A 12,402-nucleotide genomic window follows, 5' to 3' on the forward strand; every position below is an offset into this window, starting at 1 on the left:
ACATGTTACGAAGGAATGGCCACTGTGATTCATGGCTTGTTTGTCTGTTATAGGTTTGAATGGACCAGGCAGTGGACGCCAATCAGCGAGGACATCCGTCTTGCTAAAGAGAAGGAGCGGTTTTATGGATGCCTGTGAATGTGTCCCTTTTGATTCCTCTGGTCTACCTGACTGCAGTCTTGGCCCTGCACCCTGACTTTGAGTGATTAGTAGTTGCCTCCAAGGGCAATTGCACAGGAAGGTAACAACAACAACAACAACAAAGTGAGCCTGTTGGGAGTGGAATGTGGTGGTGGCAGGGCTGGTGAGTCATTCACCTCAACAGATGCAACAAATTATTCATCAGCACTGAATAGCCGAGAATACATAATTTACGTGGACCAATTTCCGACCGAGGACCAATATGAAGGACGTGTCGTTCGGGGAATGGCTTTTCGTCAGTTTGGCCGTGGCCTCTATTGTCGTGGCCTCTGACAAAAGGCCAGACTGCCCAAAACTCTGTGTATGTGAAAACAGACCTTGGTTCTCCCCCAGTTCTGCATACATGGAAGCACAGACTGTTGACTGTAACGATTTGGGACTATTTCAGCTGCCTGATAAACTACCCGTAGGCACGCAAGTTCTTTTGCTGCAAACAAATAATGTTGCAAAAATAGACAAACCCTTGGACTACCTGGCCAACATAACAGAGATTGATTTATCGCAAAACAACGTCTCGTCCATGACCGACATTCATCTCGGGATCCTGCCTCAGCTTCTGTCCTTACACATGGAGGAAAACAGAATTCAAGAGCTGCCCGACCAGTGTTTGGTGGAGGTGGCGAATCTCCAAGAGCTCTATCTGAACCACAACCTGATTTCCTTCATTTCCAAAAGGGCTTTCCAAGGTCTCAGCAAGCTGCTCAGGCTTCACCTCAATTCAAACATGCTTAAAGTAATTGACAGCGAGTGGTTCCAACCTATGCCAAACCTGGAGATTCTGATGATCGGGGAGAACCCAGTACTTTCTCTTCATGAAATGAATTTCAAACCTCTCGGAAGCCTTCGCAGTCTGGTCCTCACTAGGATGAACCTGTCTCACCTCCACGACAATGCTTTGGCCGGCCTGGATAACTTAGAGAGCATCTCCTTCTATGATAACACCTTCCCGGAGGTGCCGCATTCTGCCCTGAAAAATGCCAAAAACCTAAAGTTTCTGGATCTGAATAAAAACCCAATTGGAAGAATTCAGCGAGGAGATTTTGTGGACATGCTCCACTTAAAAGAGCTCGGAATTAACAGCATGCCGGAGCTCGTTTCCATCGACAGCTTCGCCCTCAATAATTTGCCAGAGTTGACCAAAATAGAAGCCACCAACAACCCTAAGCTCTCTTACATTCACCCTAACGCTTTCTACAAACTGCCTCGGCTGGAGACGCTAATGCTCAACAGCAACGCGCTCAGTGCCCTTCACAGAATCACCGTGGAGTCGCTGCCTAACCTCAGAGAGGTCAGCATGCACAGCAACCCCATTCGCTGCGACTGCGTGGTGCGCTGGATGAACATGAACAAGACCAACATCCGTTTCATGGAGCCAGACTCTCTGTACTGCGTAGAGCCGCCTGAGTACGAGGGCCAGAGGGTCCGGCAGGTACACTTCAGGGAGATGATGGAGATTTGCCTGCCGCTCATATCTCCGGAAAGCATGCCTGGCATTCTCAAAGTACGCGGCGGAAGCTCCGTGTCGCTTCACTGCCGGGCATTTGCTGAACCAGAGCCGGAGATCTACTGGATCACCCCGTCCGGGAATAAAGTCATGCCTAACACGGTGTCCGAGAAATTCTACATGCATCCAGAGGGGACCTTCGACATCTACGACATCACTGAAAAAGAAGCTGGTCCTTACACATGCGTTGCCCACAACCTCGTCGGAGCTGACCTAAAATCGGTTTCGGTGGAGGTGAATGGATATTTCCCCCAGCCGGCGACCAGTTCTCTTGATATAAAAGTGAAATCAGTGGGGACAAATGCAATCCTGATTTGGTGGCGAGCGAGTCCGGGCACTCTAGCCCCCAGCATCAAGTGGCACACCCTGCCAAACACCCATCATCCCGCGGCTTCGTTCTCAACCAGGGTGCCCTCTGACGTCCAAATATACAACCTCACCCGTCTGACCCCCGCCACTCGGTACGTCGTGTGTGTGGACGTTCACGGCCTTCACCACAAGCGCGACATCAAATGCGTCAATGTCACCACCAAGGGATTAGAGCTGGCGGCCAGGGACACAGAAAAATGGGACGCGGCGCTAATCACATCCTTTGGTGTGCTTCTGGCTGGGATTTCATTGGGCTGTCTGCTTATTTATGCGTCTCTGAGGATCCACCAACTTAACGGGGATTTAAGCAAATGCGACTCCAAGGCACTGCTGTCACCGGCGGATGCCTTCGAAGGGCGCCCTCCTCTCTTTGGCAAGCTTCGCTTTTCAGCTAGGGTGCTGCCGAGCGGTGTGGAAGTGAAAGCTACAGCCGTAAATGTGTCTGACAATGCCTTGTAAAAACAAAGACAATGAAAATAAAACATAAAAATAACTGATTGGACTTTGAAGGTTGGAAAACTGTGGCTCAAGGTTGCTGAGCCCTCGATCACATACTCTGGCAAGACTACTACTGTACTAAGATGGAACAGCGTCAGCTCCAAATAACTTCTCTCCAACCCCGGTTGATCGTGTGCAAATGACTGTCGGGGCGGGGTTTAATAACCTTGCCAAAAGCCCCGTTTAAAGTCTTGCCGGCGCCCGGGAACAAAGTCAGGATCAGACGACAAAAATGAGGGTCAGCTCTCTTGTTACTGACTGTTCAATTTGTCCTGAGTTGTGGAAATGTTCTTGTGGTCCCAAGCAATACCGTCTGTGCTTTGTCCAACATCCATAGACGAGTTAGCGATACAGTAATAACAGCTGTCTACGCTGGGGAAGGTTGTTTAGTAGACTAGACAAATAACAGTGAACTCTGGTGTCAAGCCTTTTGATGAAACGTACCCCCCGCTACCCTATTTTCTATTTAAAAGGAATTGTTAATTTCTTTTTTTCATGGAAATATTGTTATATATTCTCTTATGTTCATCGTTGCCACCAAATCCTCTGTATCGCAGCAATTTAAATAATTGGCTTTAAATGAAAGCAGGCGGCTGGCTATGTTTGATTACAATGTCGCATTAAGCTTAATGGGATTCTGCTACAGTGTTGAGAAATGCTGTGTAGTTCTTTCGTTTACGGAGGATGGATGGATGGACTACAACAAGTACAAAGCTGAGGCGGCCACTTTGCTTCATCTGGGGAAAAAAGGATAATTTGGTGTACCTTGGTAAGTGCCTAAAAAAAGGAAAAATAACTACATTTGATTGAAAGGTGAATAATTGAAGGGAATATGTCTGTTGCATAAAAAAAAAAAAAAAACACAAAAAAATAAACATGTAATCCTCGCAAAATCACAAGCTACTCTCCGGTTTGACGTGAAGAAATACCCTGTTCGTATTTTTAGCAAACCTATTTTAAAACTATTTCGTTGTTGCTTTGGGTGTAAAGTTTAAAGCCATTTTTATATTCTAACTGTTCTATATGTGATCGCCAGGCACAACGGACTTATTGAGACAAGTGCTGCGATAAAAAATAAATAAAATAAATGTCATTGTTTCTTTTACACCTTGCCAATGTTTGCTCTTCTTTCGATTGATGTGCTTCAAAGCTGTTTCTGCCAGTTTAAAGATGTAAACAGTCAGAAAAATATTGCATTAAAGTGGTGTATTTGGGTATAGAGTGATACCTCAGTACTCGAACGATTTCCTATTCGAACAAATCTGTACTTGGCCAAAAATGTGAGTAATTTTTGTTTTCTAACAAAAAATAGTAAACTGATTTGAGCCGCCATCTTTGTTATTTTTGACCGGCCGGGTAGTATCATTTCAAGATCAATCTTTATTATCTACTCAACTACATTATTAGTGTAGTTTAGTTACAGCTTTTATGATCATTTCTTTTTTTTTTTGTATAGTTTATTAATATTTTGTGTATTTTAGAATGCATAGGACTTGCATGGGAACTTATAAAACAAAATACCATGACTTTGTATTCAGTGGTTGAACACTGATCCAAACAGATTATGGTCGACTACCGAGGTATCACTGTACTATTAAATATATATCAACTCATTTCCTCACTTCTTTGGGGCGCTCTAACCCTATTAATCCTAATAACCAAAAAGGGGGTGGGGTGGTGGTTTATCGCTGCGATGGAGGCTATTCAATAGCTCCACCCAGGACTGTCATTTTATTGGGCCCACTGAATTATCCGGCGGACGGAATACTTCGTACGAGAAAGTCAAGCATGATAAATGGTTGTCAGGAGGCAAGTGACATGCGAGATTTATCAAACAGGGGTACTGGGTGCCGAAGGACGGAGACGTTTGGAGGCCGTCTGGCTGTTAAAGGCAGAAAGAGCTTTGTATAGGACATTGGCTGTCAGGTTTTGCAAAGGGATGCCGTAGTTTAACAATGGCAATACCAGGGGTTATGAGATCGTGACGCCATTTTGTGTAATGTGCGCACTGTACGACTGCGTTCGTTTTTCTATGATATTTAGGCTGGATTGGTCAGGGGTTCACATATATTTTTTGACAAAATTTTTTGGATGAATCGCTGGTCTTTGCCTCAAAGAAGAGTTGTACTTACCATTTGAAATGCTGTCAACACACGTTCTATGTTATTTGAGGGCAATATCGGGGAAATGCCCTCCATCTTTCAGATGGTAATCTGGATAAATCGCTAGTCGTTGCCTCATAAAAAAGGTTGTAACGAACAATTTGAAACACTATCTCACATGTTAATGAGGATTGAAGGCTATTTTGGGCAATACTATCAATCTTACAGATTTTTATCTGGATAAACTGCTAGTCTTTGCCTCAAAAAGCTTTGTAGTAGTCATATGAAACGTCAACATCCCATGTTCATTGATGATTGGGGGCATCCGGATTAGGCTTTTAACCTTTCAGAATAGTATCTGGATGAATTACTGTTTTTTGCCTCATATAAGAGTTGTACTAACCATTTTAAACACCGTCAAGACCAATGTTCCCTCTAATTTTCCACGGGTCTGAGCGTTCACGCAAAGTCGGTGAGCAACGCTTGAAACAACAGTGAGCAACCATAATCCCAAGTGTGGCAAGATAATTAATTATCAAACATGTCCAAAACTTGACATCAAGTTACATTTTGCTGAGTTTCCGGCAATGCAAAATTATTTTTCTCTTTTGAATGAATTGACTCATGTACTATTGCAAAGGTTCTATGGCCTACAAACGTCGTTTGTTCTTACAATTCTTTCAAAAGATATCCATTTCTTTTTATTTCCTGATATATTTTGTCGCATAATATTAACATTTTTGGGGGCTTATTTAGTCGGTTGTAAGATACAGAACTGTACTTAATCACATTTTTTAGTGGAAGTACAATGTTGGCAACAAGATTCACTTGATATAATTGGAAATTATCTGAATGCAACACACACTTTTTCTTTTTTTTTCTGTGTTTTTTCTACTTTTTGTTACTTTTTTCTTTTTGTTCTCTATTTACTTTTTTCCTACATTTCTTTTATTTATTTTTTCTGGCTTTTTTTCAAAAATGTTCCTTCTTTTTTCTCTTCCTTTTGTTTCTTTTTTCTCAGCTTTTCACTAATTTTTCATTTTTTGTTCTATTCCCCCCTTCCTTTAAGTCATGTTGTGCACAATTTTACATAATATTTGGTCATGTTGGCATTAAAGAAACAAAAACAACCTGAAGATCCGTTTAGGACCCGAAAGAGACGGTTCCTTTTAGTGAGCCGAGCTGGAGAAGCCGGTTCTCTACTAACTTTACTCAACTTCGTTCTACTTCGACTCGACTTCAAAATACCGCATTTAGGACACAACGTCAGGGGAACCCGTGTATTTTTACCTTCATGCACTGTAACTTTGACTTAAGTCGCTTCTTAATTAGTAATTTTGAGCCCTCATTTTTGTGCGCTGGCTAGATTTTCTTGTGCGCTGAGAATGTGCGAGCATTGCGCAATTGCGCACGTGCGCAGCTTAGAGGGAACACTGGTCAAGACTTTTATTGATGATCGAGGGCAATTCCAGGCAACGTTGCCACTCCTTTAGAATTGTATCTGGATAAATCGCTGGGTTTTGCCTCATTGAGTTCTACTCACCATTTAAAAAAAACGTCAAAACACGTTTATTGATTATCAAGGGAATTTACAGGCAACCATCCTTTAGAATTGTGAACATGTTCAGCACCTAAAATAGTTTACCTTTGTGTGGATATCTTCCTCCATCCAGATGAACTTTACGGAAATTCTTCCTTGATGAGTGTTGAAGGGTATTGCGGACATAAACATGTGGAGCTTAAGTCATGGAATGAACCGGGAGGCTAGAGACCTGCAATAAACAACCGAAAAGAAGATTAGTTATTTTTAAATTACAAAGATGTTGTAATCATAAAATATCAGCACACATCTGGCTAGCAACCATAACGACCCGAAAATTGAGATGAGACCTTTTACTCAAAAATCGTTCATCATAAAATCTCCCAACTAAAAATCATAAATTACCCTGCAACATACAGTGGGACCTCGGTTATCGCGGTTAATGGGGACCAAAACCACCCGCGATATGTGAAAATCTGCGAAGTAGTGGCGCACCTTTTTTTAATTATTATTTTTTTAGACCCGGTTAATGGGGACCAAAACCGCCCGCGAAAAGTGAAAATCTGCGAAGTAGCGACGCCCCTAAAAAAAAAAAATGTTTTTTAAATATATATATATATATATATATATATATATATATATATATATATTTTTTTTTTTTTATTATTTTCAGACCCGGTTAATGGGGACCAAAACCACGTGCAAAAAGTGAAAATCTGCGAAGTAACGACGCCCCTTCAAAAAAAAAATAAAAATAAATTCGTACTGATCGTAGATTTAGCCATGCTGTATTCCCTAGCAAGATCAGACACTCGCACACCTCCTTCAGATTTGGCTATTATTTTTTTTTCTTAAATGCAATAGTTGTACGCACTAATTTTCTTTTTTCACCTGTAGCAACTTTGCTGCTTGCACCGACCTTCTTCCGAGGCATAATTAGGGGTTAAAACACTCCGTTCACCTATATAAAAAACGAAAGCAAAAAGAAGTGCGCGCTCACGTGACAACAGTTCTTCACGAGGGGTGGGGACAATCTACACTCGTAAGCCGCTCAGCATCGCCCCTAGCGTACCGGCGTTCCAACTCCGATTTTTTGAACGAAAAGCGAAGCAAGAATTTCTTGAAATTTTTGGTCGGAATCTGATTTGTTCGAACTGGGAGGCGTTTGAAAACCGAGGTTCTACTGTATTAGCAAGTTAACAGCAAACCATCTGGAATTTTTTTCTGGTTGCATGAACTTTTTATCCCCAGAGACGCATAAATACATTTTTATATATAATGTCTAATATCTATATGTTGATGATTTTATTCAATAGGAGCAGCACATAGACTTCCTTTACAAGACAATAATATGTTTTTTTCTATGCTTAATTCAAACATTGGTTTCTTTCCCTGCCAATCGAATGATGAATAAGATCTAGGTTCATTTATTTGCCTCACCCGAGTCCTATCCATGTCTATACCTTTATGTCATTGGACGTAGCAAACGACCAAAACATCTACAGTGACATTAAACTATTGTTTCAAACGGACAATAAAAAACCTTCAGCGGCTAGTGTGTGTTTACATAAGCAAACCGGATGTCAACTGAATGTCATTTACCCTCTTGTCGCTCTCAATTTCACACCCGTCTTCACACATGCGCATTCCTCGAAATTGCCGGTTGTTTTCCCTCTTTTCCTTCTTTACAGTCGTAGCAACCTATATTAAGGAGCAAAAAAAAATCCCTCTGGATTTGACTTCAATTCCACATGAAAAGAAGCAGAGAGCAGTCACCGTTTTAATCCGCTGCCATGATGAGAAAAGGATGCAGTTATTTTGAACGGCACAAATCACCTTGTTGGTTTTAAAGACAAATCTGCTCCAAGGCTAATATCGATGTGACTTTATGTTTACCTTGTACTTGGCTGATTATAGTTGATTAATATTATCTATTATACCAGATTAATATTATGGCCTGGGGTGTAGGGTGCCCGCCCCGATACTGGGAGGCTGCTGATTGGAGCCTTAGCCGGGTCATACTTAGGACTTACAACATTGGCCCCCATTGCCTCCCAGCTTGGCGTTCGGCAGTAGGGGTTGGGATTGGGGGGTTTGTTCACCCAATGACTCCCAACGAGATGTTGCAACACATAGGTTGGGTTGAATGAGGAGGCTGGGATTCCCCTCCTCTATATCAATTTCCCAGAAAGAGTCAAAAATGTGGATGTGTTCTTGACTCCAGCCACCTTCCATTAGGGGGATATAGCTCCGGTATATGTACACACACACACACATATATATATATATATATATATATATATATATATATATATATATATATATATATATATATATATATGTGTGTATGAGCGACCATCTGGAATTTTTTTCTGGTTGCATGAACTTGGGATTTATTGCAGGTCTCTAGCCTCCCGGTACATCCCAGAGAGAGAGAGAAAAGATGGAGACAAAGAGAGAGAGAGATAGATAGATAGATAGATAGATAGACAGATAGATAGATAGATAGATAGATAGATAGATAGATAGATAGATAGATAGATAGATAGATAGATAGATAGATAGATAGATAGATAGATAGATAGATAGATAGATAGATAGATAGATAGATAGATAGATAGATAGATAGATAGATAGATAGATAGATAAAAAGAATAGATAAAAAATGGTACGGGTCGGTCACCTTGAGTCTTCGTAGTTTGTGCTCTTATTTTCACTTTGTAGCACTCATTTTCAGTTACATGGTAGAATACAGCGACATCTGCCTGAGGGCAGCAGGTCAAAGAGGTGATGGCCAGGATGAAAGGAGTCTTTAATGTTGTTGGCAGTGTTGGGACTTACAAAGGGACGCGTTCCTGAAAAGCAATTACGATTCCTGGTATTCAGTATTGTACTGTATGATTAGTACATTTAATAACTATTATCGTTACTACATGGTGTGTTACTGTGTTAGTCCAATTCTTGATAAATGTAGAACAGCTTAAGCTGACTGCAAAATAATTCTACATCACTCATGTTGTAGTAGTCCCTGTTCCTCTGACAAAGTGTTAATATTTACTCACAAAGTGCAACTGAATATAGTGATGGTGGCGCCGTCTAAAGCACAAAGTATGAGGACATTGAATTTTCACCATGGGGATATACTCCCCAGCATATATACTCGCATCCAAGCCAAATTTTACGACTGGAAAACATAATACACAAATCAGGAGGTCGGGTGTTTGTGGCTTATACAATAGCAACGAACCAACCTAAAATCAATGCAAGCACATAATTGTCAACTGAATTGTGGTATTTTAAATGTAAAATTATTTTTGGACTACACCATGAATGGATAAAAAAGGGAAAAAAACATCTTGGACCGGATATGTGTTAGTTTGCCCACTCTTAAGATTAAGAAGCTAAGAAATATAAAAGGTTTACTTTTTCTACAAGTTAGTGTACACTTTTTCGACCAAGTTTATTGCATTGCTTATTCCAAAAAGTTAGGGGGTTCGCTTCTATGCATATATATATATATATATATATATATATATATATATATATATATATATATATATATATATATATATATATATATATATATATATATATATATATATATACTGGACTGTCTCAGAAAATTAGAATATTGTGATAAAGTTCTTTATTTACTGTAATGCAATTAAAAAAACAAAAATGTCATACATTCTGGATTCATTACACATCAACTGAACTATTTCAAGCCTTTTATTATTTGAATATTGCTGATTTTGGCTTACAGCTGAAAAAAACTCAAAAATCCTATCTCAAAATATTAGAATACTTCCTCAGACCAAGTAAAAAAATAATTTTATAACAGCAAAACTAAATCAAACATTTGAAAATGTCCATTGATGCACTCAGTACTTGGTTGGGAATCCTTTTGCACGCATTACTGCATCAATCCGGCGTGGCATGGAGGCAATCAGCCTGTGGCATTGCTGAGGTGTTATTGATGCCCAGGATGCTTCGATAGCGGCCTTCAGCTCATTTGCATTTGTAGGTCTGGTGTCTTTCATCTTCTTCTTAACTATACCCCACAAATTCTCGATGGGGTTCAGGTCGGGGGAATTAGCAGGCCAATCAAGGACAGTGATGCCATGGTCAGTGCACCAGTTACTGGTGGTTTTGGCACTGTGGGCAGGTGCCAGATCATGCTGGAAAATGAAATCCTCATCTCCATAGAGCTTTTCAGCAGATGGAAGCATGTAGTGCTCTAAAATCTCTTGGTACACAGTTGCATTTACTCTGGACTTGATGAAACACAGTGGACCAACACCAGCAGCTGACATGGCTCCCCAAACCATTGCTGACTGTGGGAACTTCACACTGGATTTCAAGCAACTTGGATTTTGCTCCTCTCCAGCCTTTCTCCAGACTCTGGCGCCTTGACTCCCAAATGAAATTCAAAACTTGCTTTCGTCTGAAAAGAGGACTTTGGACCACTCTGCAACTGTCCAGTGCTTCTTCTTCATAGCCCAAGTCAGACGCTTCTTCCGTTGTCTTGAGTTCAGAAGTGGCTTGACCATGGGAATACGGCTATTGTAGCCCATTTCCCGGACACGTCTGTGAACTGTGGCTTTTGATACCTGGACTCCAGCTTCAGCCCACTGTCTTTGAAGCTCCCCCAAATTCTGGAAGCGGCTCTTCGTCACAATTTTGTTAAGGCTGCGGTCATCTCTCTTGGTTGTGCAGCGTTTCCGGCCACATTTTTCCCTTCCAACAGACTTTTTGTGGATATGCTTTGAAACTGCACTCTATGAACAGCCTGCTCTTTGAGAATTTTCCTTTTGTGTCTTACCCTCCTGATGGAGGGTATCAATGATGGTCCTCTGGACAGCAGTCTTCCCCATACTTGTGATTTAGTTTACTGAACCAAGCTGAGTGTTTTTAAGGCTCAGGAAACCCTCGCAAGGTGTTTCGAGTTAATTAGATGATTCAGGTGATTAGTTGAATAGCCTACTTGTATACTTTTTCATGATATTCTAATATTTTGAGATAGGATTTTTGAGTTTTCATAAGCTGTAAGCCAAATTCAGCAATATTCAAATAATAAAAGGCTTGAAATAGTTCAGTTGATGTGTAATGAATCCAGAATGTATGACATTTTTGTTTTTTTAATTGCATTACAGAAAATAAAGAACTTTATCACAATATTCTAATTTTCTGAGACAGTCCAGTATATATATATATATATATGCATAAGATAATGTGTTACTATAGTTACTTTTGGAGTAACACTTTTTCATGTCACTAATCTTGAGGGTAACTAAGTTAGTTTTTAAATGAAATCACTAGAAACTGTAAATAATTACAATTTTCATTCAACGTACCAACAATGGTTGATGGCAATGTCCTCCAGACTGGGCAGAAAGAAAATCATGATTTTTTTGGGATGTGTTGATAACTTTCTGTCAGGTTCTCCCTGCATACCGCACTGTGATGCTATATGGCAGAATGTTCTCGCCTGTGACTCCGTACCAGCAGCTTATATTCCAGGTTGTTTTTCCTGGGTGAGGTCACTCATAGGCTTTCCATACCAAACTAAGAAAGGTATAGTATTTTTGCACATTGACAAAATCAAATATTGATTAGCGAAACACTGGGTTTCCGTTTTTTGTCGTGGGATGTTGACGAACAAAACACTCCCATTTGCATGCTGGGTCTCATTACCCAACCCAGGCTGCTGAATTGCGTGTTCAGCTACTTGAACAGATTGCAAGTGCCAGTGCCAACGGGTGTCAACGTGGGCTTTGCCACCAAATATGGCAGTTGACATGTTGAACATTTGGTTAGTTTGAATTGGCTTTTTTTCCCCCAGAACTTATTCCCTTACATGAGGATTTGGGAATGTTTTACTGCCACTTCTACATTTGGAAATGCAATGCAAGATTCTGATTTTTATTACAAGCCTCAAATCCATCACTTGAGACACAGGATAAAACTAGTGTGTGTCTACACACTGATTCACCAGTGGGTATGCTCACATGCCTCCAATAAGTATCAGTATCGGAACTAATCATTACGCACGGAAGGCTGCACTTCATTTACTCTTTGAAAACAGTAACTTAAACCTAAAATAGTAATTATTAACATTAAATCAATGCAAAATTTAAGATGAATGATATTCAGTGTTGGTAATATTACTTTAAAAACTAATTAGTTAA

At 40.5% G+C, this 12,402-nt stretch overlaps 1 protein-coding gene across 1 annotated transcript; it reads left to right on the top strand.

Annotated features, from left to right (window-relative positions):
* The first annotated feature begins 285 nt into the window (after positions 1–285).
* On the top strand, positions 286–3,677 carry lrrn3b (leucine rich repeat neuronal 3b). The gene has a single exon (XM_088347454.1). It carries the CDS (start codon positions 404–406, stop codon positions 2,531–2,533), a length of 2,130 nt encoding a protein of 709 aa, XP_088203580.1. The 5' UTR covers positions 286–403; the 3' UTR covers positions 2,534–3,677.
* The last annotated feature ends 8,725 nt before the right edge of the window (positions 3,678–12,402 follow it).

Source organism: Urocampus carinirostris, chromosome 11 (assembly GCF_059441175.1).
Source record: "Urocampus carinirostris isolate Australia breed hairy pipefish chromosome 11, RoL_Ucar_1.0, whole genome shotgun sequence".
In the NCBI taxonomy this organism is placed as follows: Eukaryota; Metazoa; Chordata; class Actinopteri; order Syngnathiformes; family Syngnathidae; genus Urocampus; species Urocampus carinirostris.

Bases quoted from the DNA above. Each gene is read 5' to 3' on its own strand.
- lrrn3b (XM_088347454.1), top strand. From the start codon at position 404: ATGAAGGACGTGTCGTTCGGGGAATGGCTTTTCGTCAGTTTGGCCGTG.